Consider the following 23,207-nt stretch of genomic DNA (forward strand, 5'->3'; position numbering starts at 1 on the left):
AGTGTCAGTGTCATGAGAAATGTGCCTAATATGAGCACACACACAGACAGACAGCGCGGGTGTGTGTTTTATTAAGTGATCTGAGTGTGATATACACATGTGAAGATGTGGGTGAACTCATTCAGCGCTACACACGGTTCTGTCAGCATGAAACTAAACACTCCTGAACATGCATGATGGAACACGTGATCATGGCAACTGATCCTGATTTCAGATGTGGGAATCCAGTGAAGGTCAGCGGCAGAGGATGACGAGTTCAGATGATGATCAATAGGTGTCTTGATCAAACTGTGAGTCTTTAATATGACAGAACATTAATCCTGATCTAAATATGACGAGTTCACACACACTCACTGCTACACTCAATAGTTTACTGTCTGTCCTCTGGAAGTGATGGGCAAATGGAGAAGCAGCAATCTGCTGAGTTACACTTTACTGAGGCCTGAAATCCCCAGTGTGCGAGAGATAACCAGAACAGAGGCATTGTGAACTGTGGTGTGTGTGTGTGTGTGTCCTGTGGTGTAGTGTGTGTTTTTTGCTGTGAAGTGTGTGTGTGTGTGTGTGTGTGTGTGTGTATCAGTGTCTCCTGTAGTTTCACCTTTATCACTGAAGTCGTCCACCAGGATGATCTCTGCGATGAGCAACGGCGGCGAGCGATCCAGCACACTGTGCACCGTCCGCAGCAGAGACGACCAGCCCTCATTGTGGAACGGGATGATGACGCTGGTGTTGGGGAGATCTGCAGTGTACAGCTTCAACTTACAGCTGCAGACACACACACACACAGACACACACACAATAAACAGCACATAAGTCAAAGACCCCTTCCCAGAGGTTTCTTCCCCGGGTCACTTTCTCAAGCTGCTTTCTTGATCCCCTTCTCCAAGTCGATTCCCTGAGCCACTCTCCAGAGGCCCCCCTGGTCACTTTCGCGAGGCCCTTCCCCAAGTTGCTTTCTCGAACCGTTTTCCTGATGTCCCTTCCCAAATTCATTTTCGCAATGCCCTTTTCCCAAGTCACTTTCTCGAGCCACTTTCCTGATGCTCTTTCCCCAAATAACTTTTGTGAGGGCCCTTCCCTGAGTCACTTTCTGGAGTGGCTTTAGTGAATTGAATTGAATTGAATTGAATTTTATTTGACAGATTTTAGACAAACTGTACAAAAAGTATTCCATACACTTTGTTAAAAAAAACTGTCGAGGATAAAAACACAATAAAGCCCTGGGCTTATTTCCATTGTGGTCCTCTGTCAAATGTGATGCCTCTGTTGCCCTTTCCTCAAGTTCTTAACCCTAACCTACTTTCACGAGGGCCCTTCCCTGAGTCACTTTAGTGATGCCCCTTACCAAAGTCGATTCCCTGAGCCACTTTCCAGAAGCCCCTTCCCCAAGTCACTTTTGTGAGGCCCTTTCCCAAGTGACTTTCTCGAACCGCTTTCCTGATGCCCCTTCCCCTAATCATTTTGGCAATGCCCTTTTCCCAAGTCACTTTCGTGAGGTCCCTCATCCTCTTTTCAGAGGCCGCTTCACCGAGCCACTTTACCTAGGCCCCTTCCCCAAATTGAATTCCCAAGACCCCTTCCAAGTCGATTCGGCAAGACCCTTTGCCCATGTCACTTAAACCAAATCACTTCCCTGAGACACTTTCCCAAGTCACTTGCCTGAGTCACTATTCCGAGTCACTTCCCCAAGTCGATTCCCCAAGTTGCTTAAACCAAAATCACTTTTTTAAATCATGTTCCCAAGGCCTTTTCCCAGAGTTTTATTTCTGAAAGCCCCTTTCCCGATACCCCTTTCCCATTGACAGGTGTTGTCGACACGCTTCTCTCTATCTGGTTAAACCAGTTGGTCCGCTGCTGTCTGCTGAATATATTTGTCTTCAGCAATGGGGCACTGTTACAAGTCAACCAAATAATTGTATTTAACTAGACAAACAGCACTGTATAGAGTCCTTCTGGAGTCCGTGTAGCTGTACTCGTACTGATGTGTGTTCATTTACCTGTGTGTGTGTTTATTGCAGATAAAGGAGTGTGTCTCACTTGGGGTGTCTGATGTCAGGCAGTGATCTGTTGAGGGCGATGCGGTCGCTGACGAAGATGTTGAAGCCGTTCTCTCTGTAGGCCTGATCAACACGCTCTGCATCCGTCAGTGGGTACGGCCGGCCCTGCTCTCCAGCACCTGCACACACACACACACACACACACACACACACACACACACACACACACACACACACACACACACACACACACACACACACACACACACACACACACACACACACACACACACACACACACACACACACACACACACACACACACAGAGAGAAAAGGTAATGAACGCACACACAAAAAGAGAGTTTCACACTCCTGCAGGTCTGCTGTACCTGTTCGTGCCGCGTCACTCCTGATGGCTGCATAGTCATGCCAGTCCTTCTTCCGGACGCCATCCTTCAGCACTTGCTTTCTGTTCACTTTCTAAAACACACACACACACACACACACACACACACACACACACATACGTTTAATGTAGTGTAAATGTTTCCTCTGATGGAGCTGAGCGAAGGGTTTTTAAGCGCTCTAAGAGACTGTGACGGTGCAGATGAGTTTGTACTAGGAGGATCTTTAGCCCGTACAGAAGAGCCTCTGATAGGAATCATGTCGAGCCCCATACGGTTTGCGTCAAATAACAGAAAAATGCTTCAAATACAACAAAACAAACTCAATTAAACAAAAAGTGTCATAAAGTGTCATAAAGTGTCATAAAGTGTCATAAAGTGTCATAAAGTGTCAGCGCTGTTCGGGCTTTCATCTGCGGGTCTTGCTTTGCCAGTAAAGCGTGTTTCCCTCTGTGAAAGCTTCTAGTGTGTCGACTGCTGTATTCGTAAACCTAATGTCATGTTTTTGAATAACTCATCATGAGAGGATGAATTCAGTCACAGAAGAGCGGTTAAGGGAAATGCCATTATTATGCAAGAGTTTTACATTGACACTTAGAGAATATTGCTAAAGATCTGCACACATTTGTTAAGGGAACGGTCATCAATCTCATGCTAAATCCTTCCCTCACTCCTGAACAGCCTTCCACCTTCTGGAGGAGCCGATTCTCATCCCTGCTGCTTCACACTCTGCAGCAGAGCGGCCCAGTGCCTGCTGAAGCTCCAGGTCTGATGGAGCCAACAGAATAACAACATCTGCAAACAGCAGAGAGGAAGAGACTCCGGGCCTAGGCTGCACCTAGAAACTCTGTCCATGAAAATCATGAACAGAACCAGCCCTGCTGGAGTCCAACATGCACCGGGAACAAGTAAGACCTGTTCCAATCCAAACTCCTGCTCCGCTCATACAGGGACTGGACAGAGCTTAACAGAGGGCCTCGTAGCCCATACTCCCAGAGCACCCTGGCAATCCCTCCAGCACCCTAATGAGGGTATATAGAGCTGATCGAGGGTCCCATAGCCCATACAAAATCCACATGGTTCCTTCTGAACCCAAGGTACCACTATCAGCCCGGTCGTCCTCTCCAGGACTCTGGAATAGTCTTTTCCAGGGAGGCTGAGGAGTGTGATTGCCCTAAAGTTGGAACACTCCCTCCGCTTCCTCATTTAAAAAATGGGAACAGAGGAACTGTCCCCAAAATGCCAACACACACCTCTGAAAACTGTATTTAATCCAGACAGGGGAGGTGATGGAGAGGTGTGGGACAGATGTGACAGGTGTCGGACAGGTGTGGGAAAGATAAGCAGCAAGTGTGGGACAGGAGAAGGGCAGGTGCAGGAGAGCTGTGGAACAAGTATGAGAAATATATGAAACTAAGACAGGTGTACAACAATTGGAGGCAGGTGTAGAGCAGGTGAGGTACAGGTGTAGAGCAGGTGAGGTACAGGTGTAGAGCAGGTGAGTTACAGGTGTAGGGCAGGTGAGGGACAGGTGTAGAGCAGGTGAGGGACAGGTGTAGAGCAGGTGAGGTACAGGTGTAGAGCAGGTGAGGGACAGGTGTAGAGCAGGTGAGGGACAGGTGTAGAGCAGGTGAGGGACAAGTGTAGAGCAGGTGAGGGACAGGTGAGGGACAGAACAGGTGTTATCAGTATGTGCAGCTGTGATGCCTGATCCTTCTGCTGCTGTTTGGTTATTAGTGTAGCGCTCTCAGCTGCACCTCTTTGACAAACAGACCCTCCCTCTGGGTAAAGAAGGACAGAGGACACGTCTGCAGTGAGCTGCGGTACGGTGGATCAGCTGAAGCCCTGTGTGCGGCTCGATGATCTGCTTCTGAGCTCCACTGAGCTGAACTACAGTAGTGAATGTGAATGTGGGTGAGGGACTGATGGTGTCCTGCACCTGCTGAAGCTCCGGCTCCTGCTCCGCTCACACAGAGACACTATCAGAGCCGCTGGAGCAGAGCCATGGAGAGCTCACAACACCACCATTCAGCCCTGTGGAGCGGACGCTCACTGGAGGGCACAGCCCTGAGTGTGTGTTTGTGTGTGTGTGTCAGTCGTGGTCTTACCCATGAACAAACAAATCGATTAAACGATGATGTTGCGCAGATCATCTGTGAAATACAGCTCTGCTACACCGCTCCATCTGAAAACACACACTGGAGGAATACCAGAACCGGCTTTACTGACAGCATGTGCATGAACATGGCCTGGGGTTACCGCACTGACCTGCTGAATATGTTGATCAGCACTGGGACATGTCTATAATCAGTCAACACAACAGAATCCACACTCATCTGAATAATGACACTGAGATATAATACTCATATATATGTAATAATAATAATAATAATAATCAGGCAAGCTGATGCTTCTAAATACAGACAGAAACATCCGTATTGCTCATTTCTGCATAGACTGCTGCAGAAAACTGATATCACTGATATAAACTCATATCATCACGGACACCTGATAAACTCATCTGGATGATGTACAGCTGGTGTGTTTCTCCATCCTGCAGAGTATATCAGGGTATTTTCACACACACACACACACACACACACACACACACACACACACACACACACACACACACACACACACACACAGACACACACATCAAACACACCTGGAGAGGGTTTATGAGCAGACTTTACCCTCAGCTCTATCTGGAGGCTCTGAGCGGCTGCAGGAACACTGGAGCAGACGTCTGTAATGCACAATAGCTTTGTTTCCATGATTCCTCTATTTTCATGTGTATTTCAGAATGCTGCATTAAACATGCTTAATGGAAACACCACGATTTGCAAAGTTTAAAGATGCACAAAAAAGACATGTGCAACTGAGTAGGAGAAACTTTCCCTGCGAGAAGATAAAACATGCAGAAACTGTGCTGTGATCAGCTGTGAGTGACGTCTTCATCAGTGCCTGAGCTTCAGTGCTGTAGTCTGCTGATCAGATGATCTGACTGATGTAAATGTGTGTGTGAGGGTGTTTGGTCATTAACGTTTCCATCTCCATGTCCGCAGATCTGAAATGTTGTTCTGCTGATTGTAAAGTGAATCCCCTATAAATGGTTTAAAGGCTAAAATGTGAAGTTTAAAACTTTATAAAGCTTTCTGTGTTTGTGAAAATTAGTATTTTACTAGTAAATCGTGTTTTCATGTGTTAATATGTCTACTAGCCTCCTCTACTGTAGCAGTGCAGGACTTATTTTATCTGTGCAGGATTTTATAGAGTTTATATTAGTGTTTATATTATATTAGTGTTAATATTAGTGTTTATATTAGTGTTTATATTATATTAGTGTTAATATTAGTGTTTATATTAGTGTTTATATTATATTAGTGTTTATGTTATATTAGTGTTTATATTAGTGTTTATGTTATATTAGTGTTTATGTTTATATTAGTGTTTATGTTATATTAGTGTTTATGTTTATATTAGTGTTTATGTTATATTAGTGTTTATATATTATTGTTTGTAGATGACATTTCAGTTTATACAAGAGTTCACAGCGTGTTTGGCATGCTGTCCTGGGAGAGAGCCCTGAGCTCAAAAGATCCTCGAGCCCGGGACTCCCTCCCGTTTGCAAGGCAAGAGGGGAGTTTGAGCTCAGGTAGATCTGGAGAACTCCCCTGCATTAGTAGCTAGTGAACAGTGGTTGCTCTTAAGAGATAACTACTGACTAGCAGCATGTCTTTGGAACTGAGTTGGATTAGTCTGGATTAATAGTGGTTTAGGAATCGTCTGATTGGTGAATCATGAATTGGATAATGCGGGATAGGACACAAGCGATCACAAGCACGTGATCCTCTCCACATTAGTGTATAAATAAACTTCACTTAGATGAACATCACAGACCATCATCTCACTGATGAACACTGGAGGAGGCGTCAGACTCAGACTCGCCTTTGAGTTGAGTTCATAATCTCCTCATGTTTGCTCATGTTCAGCCCAGTGTTCAGATCATACCACACACACACACACACACACACACACACACACACACACACACACACACACACACACACACACACACACACACACACACACACACCCATAAGCTCATGCTCTAGTTAATCTTCTACATCATATGTTTAGTATTTCTTTAGTTATATTCTATATCCTATGCACACACACACACACACACACACACACACACACACACAGCTGAAACACACATCTCTCTGCGAGTCTGTGTATGTTTTTGGTCAGGAGATATGCTGCTAATGTATTCTTGAAGCAAATTAAGTAAATTCCTCACACCAGATACATGTTTAATAACCCGCAGTGTATGATCTGCAGAAATGTAAATGTAATGTATGATGTGACATACATGCAGGCTCATCTCCAACATCAGCACATTCAGTATTTCCGCATACAGGTGAACCCGTCCGAGCAGAACTGCACCCTGGACTGAGTAATGCGACATTAATGATCATTATCGATGTGTGATCAGTTTCGTAATAAATCGACGCAGAAAACACTGACCTTTCACCTCGACACTTTAATAAAACTCTTTCAGTAAGCAGGCCAGGGCTGAGCTGCTGTTTGTGGAGTCAGACAGAATAGGAAAGTTTTTTAAAGTTAGTTGTGTGATGTGCAGCACCGGGACTCGGTTTCCGTGATCACTGATCAGCTCTAATAATTCGTGAACTTTGACCAGAACAGCATTACTGTTATTACCGGCCAACTAATGACTACCGAACACGGCGACAACGCGTGAGCAGCGCGAGCGACGCGTCAGACAGCGGGACGTCGAAAGTATCGCCCGGTCTCCGAGTGTGCGCCGACGGCCGGGCTGTGAGTGCTGTGCGCCGGTACCTGCATCTGCGCGAGTCCCGCTCCGCCCTCCGGCTCCTCCGCGTCCAGCCGGCGCTCCAGACTGACGGAGCCCAGCAGCAGCAGCAGCAGCGCCGCGGAGAGCAGCAGCCCGACCCGCAGCAGCCGCTTCTGCCTGCGCCGCATCTCCTCGCGATGTCTCCGCGACGCTCCGACAGATCCGCAAACTTCAGCTCGCTTCCGCGCTCAGGACCGAACCAATGCAGCTTCCTGACGGGGGAGTCCGCTAAGGGTTAACCTCGCTGCGTCTTACTTTAAAAACACCGAATGCTCTGTTCCTTCTCCGGAAGCCTTACTTTGGCCATATTCTACAACAGATTTAACGTATAAGCTGAGGATCAGCCGTAAACCGGGCTGGTGTGTGCGGATGTGTGCGCGACGGTCCCCGGGGCGGAGCAGCTCATCCAGGAGTGCAGAAGATGCTCTCTCAGCTGTTTACTGAGAAGTTTCAGACCTGCACGAGCTTCTGTCTGCTGTTGAACACAAGAGAGGATACTTTGAAGAATGATAGAGACCTGTCACTGACGTCCACCGCATTATTTTTAGACTATGAAAGTGGATGGTTACAGGTTTTCTTCAAGATATCTTCTTCTGTGTTCAGCGGAAACAAGATTATTTAATGTTGTGGATGAACTCACCCTTTAGCTAAACTCATAAAGCGCTTTCATTCCCTTCACTCCCACCAGTTCATCTCCTGACGCTAATATTACTGCTTCATGACTACTCCTGCACTCAGAGAGGAGTCGGTCTGTTCACAGGAGAGGAGCAGTGCTCAAAGGCTTACTTCAGTAAACTCTCCGTCTCTCTCCAGAGGTCATGTGTGATAAGAGCGCACTCAGCACTGTTGGAAACACTGTTCCTGAAGGGGGTGTTCGTAAGACTGTCATAAGACCTTTATAATCACCACACACGTCATTATTATGGAGGAGGTTTGAGGATCAGTATCTCTCATCCGCTCAGTCATTTAAAAGAGGATCTGAGATTTGTTATCATCATATCTTGACATCATGAAGAGATCGTAATAACTCAGTCATCAACATGATTATGGGGAGTCAAGTGGCCAGCTTGACTTTAGAGCTCTGAGAAACCGTGCTAAATCTGAATTAAATATCCTCAACCAAGCCCGGATTGGCTAATCGGGAGGACCGGGAGAATTCCCGGTGGGCCAGTCCGTTTTTTGGCCGCGAGGGCCGGTGTCCCTAGCTCCAGAATCTGTTGCTCTCAGCAATCTTTTTAAAAAATGCAGCACACTTTTTAAATGAATTTATTTATTTACTTTTACCGCAGCTCTGCTCTTTTTATATATAACCAGCCTGCAGGTTAATGATGATTTAACTCAGATAAGTCGCTGTTGTGGTCCAGTGGTTAGCACGTTAGATTACTACGCTGCCAACCCGGGGTTTGATCCTCGTCTGAGTATGTTTTTATTTTATTTTTTTTATTGTTAAGACATATAATACTGTTAGGGTTGTTGAAAATTTGAAGTTCTAAAGCAGCTGTTTTCTCAAAAAAAGACGTGATAGTGTCATTAGAAACTGAATTGGAATGACCTTATTTTAATATAGTCAGTCGTGAACTGAGGTGGGCCGGTCTGAGGCTTGAAACTCAAGGGCTGAAAAGGAGTCCCACTCCGGCCCTGTCCTCAACAAAACCTGCAAGCTCAGGAAATCAGATCAGCGCTGATACGCCAAACCCCTCCGTGACCAACAGTGTGACATGTTCACCTGAGGACGTAAGACCGCTGTTACAACTTCAACAAGTGTATCAAGTGAAGTGGAAGACGTGGCCACTCACATGGAGAATCCAACTCAAGCTTTAAGAGAAGTGAAGTGAGGTCACTCAGAGCCGATATCAGAACAACACCGACAGGGGCTGATGGATACGGCTGTCTCACTGTCAGCGATGGAGAGTAAAGCATCAGAGATGAAGCGTGATGATGACACTGCTGCTGTCGGAGAAGGCGAAGGGCGGATTCAGGGAACAGAAAGGGCACTTGAGAAAGCAAAGGCTGGATTCAGCTACTGAACACATTACTTAACATGAATCAAAGACAGACGACCTGGAAAATCAAGGCAGAAGAAAAAACCTCCGGCCACATGGAGCTCAGGAAGGTGCCCATGGCCAAACGTCTCTCCACAAGTCTGTAAGTGCCAATGGCTCAGGTCAGATCCGGACAAGACATATACTTTGGAAAGGGTTCAGCGCACACTAGCGCCGGAAAGCCGAACAGAAACAGAGCAATCCACATCCGCTTATTAAAGCTACAAGTAAAGGAACATGTTTACAGAGCACCGAGGAAGCGAGACATCACTCCTGTAATGCTGTCATTTACATGCAGTTCTGGACACACACACCAGAGGGCGCCATTGATCAACAGAGCCATTACAAACCAAGTCAGGCTTTGATCATGCTCCATTATTCACTCACTTATTTTCTTTTCAGCTTAGTCTCTTTACTAATCAGAGGTCTCCACAGCGAAATGAAACACCAACTTATCCAGCATATTTTTTACACAGCGGATGACCTTCCAGCTGCAACCCAGTACTAGGAAACACCCATACACACTCATTCCACACACACACACACACACACACACACACACACACACACTCATACACACACACACACACACACACACACACTCATACACTATGGCCAGTGTAGTTGATCAGTTCCCCTATAGCGCATGTGTTTGGACTGTGGGGGAAACCGGAACACCCGGAGGAAACCCACGCCAACACGGGGAGAACATGCAAACTCCACACAGAAACATCAAATGACCAAGCCGAGACTCAAACCAGCGACCTTCTTGCTGTGAGGTGATCGTGGTACTGTGCCACAGTGACGCCCGATGCTCCTGCATTTACTGCATCAGCAGCAGAGTGATCAGTGCCCTCACAGCATTCATTAACAGTAGTTCATGCAAACTTCAACATTTCTAAAGCAGTTTACAGATGAGGAAGAGGTCGAGCGGTGACTTCATCTGCAGGCTAATCTGAGAGAACATGACCGTAGGACTGAGGGAATTCTGACCTACACTCACAGAAGGACACCAAATCTGGGCACACAGATCTCTACCCCATCACTCAGTCTGTTTATTTCATGCTCTATATTTCTGTATTTATCTATTTTATATCCATTTTAGTGGATAAATTATATAAGAGACTTGGTTTGTTGACCAAACAAGTGGATATAATTGTGTTTAAACACACTTTTGCACACACACAACACTTTAATAAACTAATAAACAACTAAACACACGCAGACACAGACTTCTGCAGACACACACACAGGGATATCTGATGAGTAGAGGGCTTTACATCAATAATAATACACAGAGTGATTCATTTGATAGCGAAAACCTGCTCTGACAGTAGAGGGTGCCATCTTCAACACAATACTTTGTGGGTCTGCCTTGATAGAATTGAGTTCTTGACAGAAGTTCACACTCACCGGCCACTTTATTAGGTACACCTTACTAGCAAAGGGATGGACATGGTCAGCAGCAATACTCAGGTAGGCTGTGACGTTGATGCTCAATTGGTACTAATGGACCCAAAGAAAATCTCCCCCACACCATTACACCACCACCACCAGCCTGAACCGCTGATACAAGGCAGGATGATCCATGCTTTCATGCTGTCTGAGCCGAGCATCTGAATGTGTCAGCAGAAATGGAGACTCATCAGAGCAGCAACGTTTCTCCAATCTTCTATTGTCCAGTTTTGGTGAGTCTGTGTGAATTGTAGCCTCAGTTTCCTGTTCTTAGCTGACAGGAGCGGCACCCGGTGTGCTCTTCTGCTGCTGTAGCCCATCCGCCTCAAGGTTGGACGTGTTGTGTGTTCAGAGATGCTCTTCTGCAGAGCTCGGTTGTAACGAGTGCTTATTTGAGTTACTGTTGCCTTTCTATCAGCTGGAACCAGTCTGGCCATTCTCCTCTGACCTCTGGCCTCATCAACAAGGCATTTGCGCCCACAGAACTGCCACTCACTGGATATTTCCTCTTTGTCAGAGCATTCTCTGTAAACCCTAGAGATGGTTGTGCGTGAAAATTCCAGTAGATCAGCAGTTTCTGAAATACTCAGAGCAGCCCGTCTGGCAGCAACAACCATGCCACATTCAGAGTCTCTTAAATCCCCTTTCTTCCCCATTCTGATGCTCGCTCTGACCTGCAGCAGATCCTCTTGGCATGTCTACATGGCTAAATGCAGTGAGCTGCTGCCATGTGAAAAGTTTCATGCTGAAAGTCTGCATATCAAACTGCTGTCAGGGATTCTCTCCATGGTTGCAGGTTAACCAGGTGTGTTCATCCACACTGAAGACCTGCATGTAAAGCAATGATGAGGGCAGAACTGTCAGACTCATGAACAGAAGGACAGATAAACACGAGCAGCTAGATCAGAAATGTGTGTAAGAAGGGAGACGGAGAGACCAGCCTTCACACAGTCCATCCACAGCTCGTGTGGCGATAAAGACTCACTCTGACACTCAGAAGATCTCATTTTAATGTTCTGCATTCCAGCAACCGGTTCAGCAGCTCAGCAGCACACGCTGAAGCACCTGCGGGCACCAGGGTGCGTGTTTTCACCCGGTTCACACCGTGTTTCTCAGTCAGAACTCAGAATACAGCATGATTATGGATGGCAGACAGGTCCAGACAGAGACACGTCAACGATTCCCTCTGATCGTGTTTTTGATATTCCACACTCACGTGAAGCAGCACTCATACGCCTCCGCTTTCATCCATTCATCTCCCTTCGGCTTAGTTAATTAATTAAGGGTCACCACAGTGGAATGAACTGCCAACTTATCCAGCATATGTTATTACACAGCGGATACCCTTCCAGCTGCAACCCAGTACTGGGAAACACCCAATCACACTAATTTACACACACACACACACACACACACACACACTCAAACTCTACGGCCAGTGTAGTTGATCAGTTCCCCTACAGCGCGTGTGGTTAGAATGTGGGGGAAACCCATGCCAACACGGGGAGAACATGCAAACTCCACACAGAAACATTCGCACTCGAACCAGCAACCTTCTTGCTGTGAGGCCACAGTGCTGACCACAGAGCCACCGTGTCACCCTGCCTCTGATTTGCCTGTTGTAAAGTCCTGCAGCATCAGTGGGCATGTGCTGATCCAGAGACAGAGCCTTTGAGCTTCCTGTTATGTGTTCAGCACAAACTGTGTTACAGTAGTGTGCAGTGTGCATGCGTGTGTGTTTAGTAAATAATGTTCAGACTGTCATTTTACAAAGCTTTCATCTACTGAACGTGACGGGTGAGAGTCATTACTACACTAATGAGTGATAATCCCTCCTCCACATAAAGCAGAGCGCTCATTTACCCTCCGCAGGACACTTCACTGGGGGAAAGGCTGCTCGAGAAGGACTGAACATGTCCTGAATACTGATGTTCTCTCAGCGAGCCTCTTCTGTCCATGAGGAGATTTACAGGAGGCTTGCTTTCTTTCTTTCTTTGTAGCCTCTTTATAACACAGTGGACAATATAATCACATTCATCTGTCCTCAACTGATTTCCAAACCGAACGCCTGTGCAGAGAAGCCGTCCTCAGCCAGATCTCCACTGTCCTCAATCTTTCACCCCTGCACAGATATCTGCTGAGGGACGATTACGCCACAGACTAATACAGCAGACATTTCAGTCGTGTTTCTTGTTCCACAACAGCCTAAACCAGAGACGTGAACAGAAACAGTTTGACTGGGAATAGAGAGGGATTGGAGAGTGTTCACTCCCGGAAAACATTGGAAATGGCCCTTTAGAGGGAACAGTCCAGCTTTTGGAGGAGGAAACCAAAGAGATTAGCCAATGCACATAAATGGAGGATACAGAACAACAGAAGAAAAACTGTGAAACAGGAACACAGTAAGTAAACGATGGAATAAAAATAGATGATTAAAAATAGGAATAAGAGCACTGACTCATTCAGATCCCACATCCAGAGCCCCTAACCAAAGTGGAGAGCTGAGAAAGGCATGGACAAATAGAAACCAGTGTCCGTAACTTCACCATGGGCTCACCCAGGCACAGCACACCCACTCCTGGAGCTACTGGACCAGGGCAAAGGTCAACATAGATGGACATGAGGTCTAGAACACTTGCGGATGGTGTCTGGATGTAGGGAAGGGGTCAGGGCAGGGCATAGCAGAGATGGATGGATGGATGCTTTCACTTACACTTATAAGTCTGATTGTGATTAAATCTGTGTTGAAATCAGTTATATTCAAGAAGCACACACAATTCCTCCTACTCCAGTAAAAGCAGTTGGGTTACAGCTTATGTAGAACACGTTTACATATTTTATAAATGAAGTCTATACAGTCTAATAGACATCTAAACACAGACGTCTTGGCTAAATCTGGGCTGTCAGTGAAAGTCTAACAAGACTGGTCATCAAGCAGACATTATGACGGAGGACACACATGAAGTCTGATCAATCTGTGTATTTGATAACTGGCCTTGGAATAACCCTTCTCCATTATACCAGTTCAGAGAGTTTAATTACATCAGCTTTATTTAATATTCTCATTTCTATGCAAATGTAGGAATTTTAATAGTCAAGCTGCTTGTATGATCTGTCCTGTGCTCATATCAGCGGTGTCAAACCCAGCTCCTGGAGGCCGTCAGTTCCAGCCCTGCTCCAACACACTCACCTGGAGGATTCACACAAGCCTGGAGGACTCCGTCAGTGTGATCAGGAGCGTTTAATCAGGGTTAAAGCTGAACTGTGCAGAGCTGCGGCCCTGGTGCTTGACACCGCTGCTGTAAATGATCAGAAAACTCTTCAGCTTCACTGTTAATCTGTTGATCTCCAATAAAGCGCAGTGCTGAGCTGAGTAGTAACTGATGTAATGTTTGATAGACACCCGGACTTTAAACAGCCAGACTCCACCATAAACACTGTATTTCACGTGTGTGTGTGTGTGTGTGTGTGTGTGTGTTTGGGAGGGGTTACAAACGTGCTCAATTAAATGATGAAAAGAAAGACACCACTGCAAACTGTGGAGGCAACTGAAGGCTAAAATGAGGGATTATGACGACATCACGTCTTTTCTGGGAACATGGGGTCAATTCCAGCTCACGGTCTTCTTAGCCTTAGCGATTAGCATCCTCCCTAATGGGTTTGTGGGCCTGTACATCGTGTTTGTGGGCGATACGCCGGCTCACGAGTGTCTGATCCCAGAACAGATCAACATCAGCAGTGTGTGGAGAGACGCCGCCATCCCGACGCAGATGCAGGACGGAGTGTTAAAGCGCAGCTCCTGCTCCAGATACAGGCTGGACACACTGCGGCAGCTCTCCATGCTGAACTACACCCCCAATGTGGAGGTCAACCTCAGCCAGATCGAGACGGAGCCCTGTGTGGACGGCTGGAGCTACAGTCAGGAGTTTTACCAGTCCACCATCGTGACAGAGGTGAGTTGGCAGATTATTGAGTAAGAGTCTAACGTCTAGTTCAGTGGTTCTCAAACTGTGGTACGTGTACTAATAGTGGTACGCGGGCTTCCTTCTAGTGGTACACGGAGGAATGAAATATGTCATCTACATGCTACATATAAATCAAAATTTATTAAAAATGATGTATATAATATGCCATATATTATATATAGGCTATATTTCTGAGGTCATCTGCCAGGTTTTTTAACTGTGCAGAGATTTAGCTGCTTTACTGGGCCGACTGCGCTACTGTATTTCAATACTGCTCATTTTGGTGGGACTTGGAGAAACAATTTTTTTCTAACGTGGTACTTGATGAAAAAAGTTTGAGAACCACTGGTCTAGTTGACCAAACTCCTGCTGAGATAAAGCCTCTTCCTCTTTATATTGTATATACAGTCTGCTTCAGCCTGAGGGCTTGCCACAGCGGAGTGAACCGCCAATTATTCTCACAAATGTTTAACTGACGGATGTTCTTCCAGCCACAACACAGCACAGAGAGAACCCCCCCACATAAACATACACACACACACACTTGCGCGCGCTTTATTATGCAGAACTGAAGCTGCTGTTCGTCAGTTTTTGACCCTTCAGCATCATCAGTCACCATCATGTGTTTGAGATTGAATGTTTGAGAGGTTGTACGTTGTCTGCTGGTGTTTTTCAGTGGGATCTGGTCTGTGAGCGCGAGTATAAAGGCCCGCTCACCTCCTCTATATACTTCTGTGGTGTTTTAGTGGGAACCTTCCTATCAGGCCAGATGTCTGACAGGTCAGCAGTCTCAGCGTTACCATCATCACACACCACAGCTCTCTCCGGCTGTTACTGGCCTTCAGTATCTGCAACTGTAATATGACTGTTTTCCTGATTATGATCTGTGCAGGTATGGTAGAAGACCTGTCCTCTTCGCCATGATGGCTCTGCAGACCATCACCATCCTCATCCAGATGTTTTCTCCCAGCTGGGAGGTCTTCAGCGCCATCTACTTCTTTGTGGGATTCAGTGGTTTCTCTAATTATGTTGTAGCATATGTCCTAGGTAAAACAATGCGCTCTGATCCTCAGCATGCTTTTAAACACCATCACATCTCCTCTGACATCAACACTCAGCTCATCTTGATCTGCAGGCAGTGAGATTCTGAGTCCAGCGAGTCGGGTTCTGTTCGGGTCTCTGGGGGTCTTCATGGGCTCTGGAATCGGGCAGATGTTCTTTCCATTAGCAGCTTATTTCATCCGCAGCTGGCGATGGCTGGTCCTGACAAACGCCCTCACTGGCCTGCTGTATTTCCCATTGTGGTGGTAAGAGTGTAATCAGACACAGCTATAGCAGAGAGAAGGTCATCCTGCTGAATGATCTGACAAGACAGAGCTGCTGTGAATAATCCGCATGCCTCATCGCTCTCCTGCAGCTCACGTGTTCAAATACTCCACTTCCTACGCTAATGATGGACTTCTCAAATCAAACTTGATGAGAACATGTGGGAAACTGACCCACACACACAGAAGACAGAGCTGAAGGACTGACAGATAATGAAGGACACTGCACCTTTTCTACTCAATAATTAACTTAACTGAACCTGTTGCTCGTATATCCCCATAACCATAACCATACACACCCCTTTATATCATTATAATGAGAGCTAATCATAATGACAGTGGTTGTTTACGAGGACATTAAAATCATTTGCATATTCTAATTTTGTTCTTGCCCTGCCATGTGCAACGAGTGGCTTCTTGGCAAGTTTTGCCAGGATTTTAGTTTCAAGTTTTTACCAGTGTAACTCTGGGTTGTGACAAAGCTCATAAATAGATTTCAAGTCCCAGAGCTAGATGGAAAAGAAGGAGATGCGCTCTGTTCTAGGCCTGCTAGGGTACAGGAGATTCCTTTCTGACTACGGCAACACTGCAGCAGAGAGTCTGATGGAGCTGATGAGAACTGATTCAGCGTCCAGAGCTCCAACACAAGATCTCCATCCCCTAACCCACTTAAGATGCAGCCAAAATCACATTCTTGCATGTGAAAAACATCGTTGATAGGCTCTCATGATATTTGCAATGCAGTCTCAATCTTATGCTCACAGATCATGTGGAAAGCCTAGACTGTTTGCCCCTGTGGAGCTGTTACTCTGGTCTCAGCGATCACAGCACTGCAGAAATATTCATTGGGATTTCTTTCAGAAGTGTGACAGTTACAAACTGCACACGACACCCTTTCTTACGTGTACACCTTCACACTGTTTCAGTACATCAAACTCACTGACATTAGATTAGTCGCATCATCGCTTTGCACTTCTTGTCCTGTGTAAACCAAACTAGGCCAAAGTTAATCATCACTGTGACCCTCAGATAATCCTGAATGGGATCATTCATTTATTCATTCATTCATTCATTCATGTGCACAGGGAAACACATGAAAGAATATTAAAACATGGGTGTTCATATAATGACAATTTAATCTGGAAAACATGTTTATGATGCAAAGCGAGCCGTAAAACATTGTAAAATCATACCAATCCCTTTAAGTGACAAGGCATTACTTAACTAAACTAAGCAACTAAACCGTTCCCTGATAAAGTAAAGCCGCTGCTGGGCACGACGACTGCTGTCAATGCAGAACACTCAGGGTATGTGCAGAGAGATGTAAAGCCTAGTTCATCACCCAAATCCCTGTGTTCCCTCCAACTGAACCAGTAAGAAGCTCGACCTGCCTTTGTTTCTCTGCTCCAGGTTTATTCCTGAATCTCCACGATGGCTCCTGTCTCAGGGCCGAACGGCGGAGGCTGAAGCCGTACTGAGGCGCGCTGCTGAGAAGAACCGTGTGACGGCTCCAGAGGTCATCTTCAGCTCCTCAGAGGTCAGAGGTCATCTTCAGCTCCTCAGAGGTTAGAGGTCACGCTCTGCTCTGTGTGATTAAACTCACTTCTCAAGCTGACGTTTCGGTTCATCTTTCCTCAGATTGAGGAAGCCGCAAAGAAGAGGATTCAAAAGCACAGCATTCTGGACATTCTGAGCAACTGTAACGCTGTTTCCACCATCCTGATCTGTTCACTTCTGTGGTACGCTTCTCTACTGCTCTCGTCATTAACTTCAGAAACGGGTCTCCATTCTGGCGTTAGTAAAGCCTTCTCAGTCCTGCTTCACCACTGTGGAAGAGCTTCACCAAGCGTGTCCAGTGCTGAGCTCTGCAATCAGTGTTATGAGCTGTCCTCTGATTCTGAATGTCAGCAGCTGAGTAACGTGCTGTCTTATTTTCAGGATGGTCATCACAATGTCATACTACGCTCTCATCCTGAACACCACAAACCTCCATGGGAACCCGTACCTGAACTTCTTCCTGTCGGCGGTGGTGGAGGTGCCGGCGTACATTATTGCTGCGCTGCTGCTCAGATTCTGCAGCCGGAGGATCTGCCAGGCCTCCACTCTCCTGCTGGGCGGAGCGCTGATCTTCATCATACAGCTGATCCCCACAGGTGACTTCAGCATCATGATACAACATGTGCAGAGAGAAGCAGTACGCCAGTCTACAGCGGCACGGCAGCGTAACTACAGCAGCAGATAGAGGAGGATGTTCAGTATTCATCTGTACAGTGTGAAGAGCACTAAAGGCTGTAGTGAAGCAGTCCTACAACAACACTACTACAACACCACAATAACACTACTACAACACTACAGCAACACTACAGCAACACTACAGCAACACTACAGCAACACTACAGCAACACTACAGCAACACTACTACAACACTACTACAACACTACAACAACACTACAGCAACACTACAACAACACTACAGCAACACTACAGCAACACTACAGCAACACTACAGCAACACTACAACAACACTACAGCAACACTACAGCAACACTACAGCAACACTACAACAACACTACAACAACACTACAGCAACACTACAGCAACACTACAGCAACACTACAGCAACACTACAGCAACACTACAACAACACTACAGCAACACTACAGCAACACTACAGCAACACTACAGCAACACTACAACAACACTACAGCAACACTACAGCAACACTACAGCAACACTACAGCAACACTACAACAACACTACAACAACACTACAGCAACACTACAGCAACACTACAGCAACACTACAGCAACACTACAGCAACACTACAACAACACTACAACAACACTACAGCAACACTACAGCAACACTACAACAACACTACAGCAACACTACAACAACACTACAACAACACTACAGCAACACTACAGCAACACTACAGCAACACTACAACAACACTACAGCAACACTACAGCAACACTACAGCAACACTACAACAACACTACAACAACACTACAGCAACACTACAGCAACACTACAGCAACACTACAGCAACACTACAGCAACACTACAACAACACTACAGCAACACTACAGCAACACTACAACAACACTACAGCAACACTACAACAACACTACAACAACACTACAGCAACACTACAGCAACACTACAGCAACACTACAACAACACTACAGCAACACTACAGCAACACTACAACAACACTACAACAACACTACAGCAACACTACAGCAACACTACAGCAACACTACAACAACACTACAACAACACTACAACAACACTACAGCAACACTACAGCAACACTACAGCAACACTACAGCAACACTACAACAACACTACAACAACACTACAACAACACTACAACAACACTACAACAACACTACAGCAACACTACAGCAACACTACAACAACACTACAACAACACTACAGCAACACTACAGCAACACTACAGCAACACTACAACAACACTACAGCAACACTACAGCAACACTACAGCAACACTACAGCAACACTACAACAACACTACAACAACACTACAACAACACTACAGCAACACTACAGCAACACTACAGCAACACTACAGCAACACTACAACAACACTACAGCAACACTACAGCAACACTACAGCAGCACTACAACAACACTACAGCAACACTACAGCAACACTACAACAACACTACAACAACACTACAGCAACAGTACAGCAACACTACAGCAACACTACAACAACACTACAACAACACTACAGCAACACTACAGCAGCACTACAACAACACTACAGCAACACTACAGCAACACTACAGCAACACTACAGCAACACTACAGCAACACTACAACAACACTACAGCAACACTACAACAACACTACAACAACACTACAGCAACACTACAGCAACACTACAACAACACTACAACAACACTACAACAACACTACAGCAACACTACAACAACACTACAGCAACACTACAGCAACACTACAACAACACTACAACAACACTACAGCAACACTACAGCAGCACTACAACAACACTACAGCAACACTACAGCAACACTACAACAACACTACAGCAACACTACAGCAACACTACAACAACACTACAACAACACTACAGCAACACTACAGCAGCACTACAACAACACTACAGCAACACTACAGCAACACTACAGCAACACTACAGCAACACTACAGCAGCACTACAACAACACTACAGCAACACTACAGCAACACTACAGCAACACTACAGCAACACTACAGCAACACTACAGCAACACTACAGCAACACTACAACAACACTACAGCAACACTACAGCAACACTACAACAACACTACAACAACACTACAGCAACACTACAGCAGCACTACAACAACACTACAGCAACACTACAGCAACACTACAGCAACACTACAGCAACACTACAACAACACTACAGCAACACTACAACAACACTACAGCAACACTACAGCAACACTACAACAACACTACAGCAACACTACAACAACACTACAACAACACTACAGCAACACTACAACAACACTACAGCAACACTACAACAACACTACAGCAACACTACAGCAACACTACAGCAACACTACAGCAACACTACAGCAACACTACAACAACACTACAGCAACACTACAACAACACTACAGCAACACTACAGCAACACTACAACAACACTACAGCAACACTACAGCAACACTACAACAACACTACAGCAACACTACAGCAACACTACAACAACACTACAGCAACACTACAGCAACACTACAACAACACTACAACAACACTACAGCAACACTACAGCAACACTACAACAACACTACAACAACACTACAGCAACACTACAGCAACACTACAGCAACACTACAGCAACACTACAACAACACTACAACAACACTACAGCAACACTACAGCAACACTACAGCAACACTACAGCAACACTACAACAACACTACAGCAACACTACAGCAACACTACAGCAACACTACAGCAACACTACAACAACACTACAACAACACTACAGCAACACTACAGCAACACTACAGCAACACTACAGCAACACTACAACACTACAAACTAGGATGGATTTTTCCAAATGTGGTATTATGTTAATTACTCATCTGAAATGAATGATGGTTGATTTTATTCTGTAAATAATGTAGTGCATAATAACCGCTGGATGTTCACACTGTCTGAGGGATGTTTGCTCAGAGTGCTGTCCTGTTATTTACCTCGCGCTGTATGATCTGTCCTGCAGAGCTGCAGGGTTTGTCTACGGCACTGGAGATGCTGGGTAAACTGTGTGTGACGGCTGCGTTCTGTGTGGTTTACGCCGTGACCTCTGAACTCTTCCCTACGGTGGTGAGGAACATGGCCATGGGCTCCTGCTCCATGACGGCCCGCATCGGCAGCATCATCTCGCCCTTCATCATATACCTGGGTATCTTCTTCTGCTGCGGTATTAGCATTACCGCTGATGTTAATGCTCATTTGAATATATTCTAATGAAGTGTGTTTGTACAGGGAACTACTACAGGTACATTCCCTACATTGTGATTGGCGGTCTGGCCCTGTTTTCTGGCGTAATGTCGTTACTGCTGCCCGAGAGCAAAGGAAAGGTTCTGCCAGAGACCATCGCTCAGATGCAGAGCGTACGAGGGTAAATATACCGGCCTGCTGCAGTAAACTACTGTAAACACTGACTGGGGCTACATGGCTCTTCTGCATGTCATGTGGAGATTTAATCTAACTTCAGTTCTGTGTGTTTGTGCTCTTAGACAGCCTGCATGTGCTGAAAGTCTGATCTTAAATAGCTGTAGTGCTCCTGCTGTATATTAAGTGGCCTTAACTGCTGGATATTTACATTAAAAGAAGAACAATACTGATTGTGTTCATAATGTACGGCACAAGCCTTCTGGTGCTCTTGAGGAGGTGATGTGGGTGAGTTGCACAGCTTTGGTGGTGGTGGTGTGTGTGTGTGTGCATGCGTGTGTGTGTGTGTATGTGTGTGTGTGTTGACGTGGGGGGGTGGGGTAAGTGATGGTCAGCAGCAACATTATAAATGATGAAGCAGAAATTATTAAAGATGTAATCACATGCAGATCAAATGTAATATATAAGTGTGTTATTGTACCTAATTATTCAAGTAAATTTAGTGATTAAGGCCACTTAAAGTACAATGGGAACTGCTGGATTGACATGTTTAATAGATTTGATTACATTATCTTGATCTCTCTTAGGCTGAGGAGATGTAGGAAACCCCCTGCAGCGAGCACTGAGGACAAGAGCAAAGTTCTGCAGGAAGTCAAATTATAACTGGATAAATAATTCAATAAAAACACTGTACAGATAATGCAGCTCATTTCCCATCCAGCTCCTGTCATCTTTGAGTTGCTGTATTGATTTATTTATTTGCTGTATTGTTTACATGGTTTGTGATATGTGTGTGTGTGGATGGCTTTATTCCACACGTGTGTCTTACATGTTCACACTCCTCAGTTTACTGACTGCTCAGTTATGTCAGATTGCAGTAATGTCTGCTAAATATGCACCTGTTAATATGTTTACATTTAGCATATCTTTTAGATTAATGCTAGTCTGAGTTAATAACTGTTTGATAACTAAAACTCCTCTTTGGTGGAGGTGATGAGCTCTGAACACCGCTGTGTTTACAGCACTATTGCAGTTACTTCCAGCTTCAGGATATGGAGGAACTCTGCTCATGGGAATATAATGATTGAAGACGTGATGTTGCTGATCAAAGTGCAGTTATGAGGATCATAATTGACGACAGCCGTGATGAAATCAACAACACTGTCTAATAATTAAAGAGTGTTTTAGTCGAGCTGTAGAAAACAACAAGCTACACATTAACCGTGCAAACAGACCGTTCCTGAAAGCAGCATGTGAGTAACAGCAGATCAGACTTTAGACGGAGCTTCTGGAGCACAGCAGACGGACGGTTTAATGGGATGAACAATTCATTTTATTGCTGTATAGCCTGAATACATCAGAAGCACGTTCGTTTAGTTGGGGTTTCCATGAAGATACTCCATACTGATCATAGTCTTCACATAAACTGGGCATTAGCTTAACCCTGAACCTAATGCTGAACTACTCA

General features: G+C 45.5%; 2 protein-coding genes across 36 annotated transcripts in view; one reads left to right on the forward strand and one right to left on the reverse strand.

The window, feature by feature from the left end:
* The window catches only part of galnt10 (UDP-N-acetyl-alpha-D-galactosamine:polypeptide N-acetylgalactosaminyltransferase 10 (GalNAc-T10)), a 32,445-nt gene that overhangs the window by 7,491 nt on the left and 1,747 nt on the right, over window positions 1–23,207 (reverse strand). For 22 of the 31 annotated variants that reach the window (XR_012396607.1, XR_012396606.1, XR_012396602.1 and 19 more), the window contains exons 1-4: window positions 7,269–7,429; window positions 2,388–2,478; window positions 2,038–2,176; window positions 599–765 (exon numbers count right to left, since the gene is read on the reverse strand). Coding sequence is in view for 7 of the 31 variants with exons in the window: in XM_073934986.1 (XP_073791087.1) it covers window positions 599–765; window positions 2,038–2,176; window positions 2,388–2,478; window positions 7,269–7,412 (541 nt within the window). In the remaining 24 variants the exon portion in view is untranslated. 31 annotated transcript variants of the gene reach the window in all.
* slc22a4 (solute carrier family 22 member 4) lies at window positions 11,777–22,453 on the forward strand. 5 transcript variants are annotated; one of them, XM_073934344.1, is made up of 11 exons: window positions 12,652–13,183; window positions 13,261–14,734; window positions 15,423–15,526; window positions 15,639–15,793; window positions 15,882–16,053; window positions 17,482–17,608; window positions 17,710–17,810; window positions 18,010–18,224; window positions 21,345–21,527; window positions 21,611–21,746; window positions 22,327–22,453. In XM_073934344.1, the coding sequence occupies exons 2-11, from the start codon at window positions 14,342–14,344 to the stop codon at window positions 22,400–22,402; spliced, it is 1,662 nt and encodes a 553-aa protein (XP_073790445.1). In that variant the 5' UTR covers window positions 12,652–13,183; window positions 13,261–14,341; the 3' UTR covers window positions 22,403–22,453.

This window comes from Danio rerio, chromosome 21 (genome assembly GCF_049306965.1).
Source record: "Danio rerio strain Tuebingen ecotype United States chromosome 21, GRCz12tu, whole genome shotgun sequence".
Taxonomy (NCBI): Eukaryota; Metazoa; Chordata; class Actinopteri; order Cypriniformes; family Danionidae; genus Danio; species Danio rerio.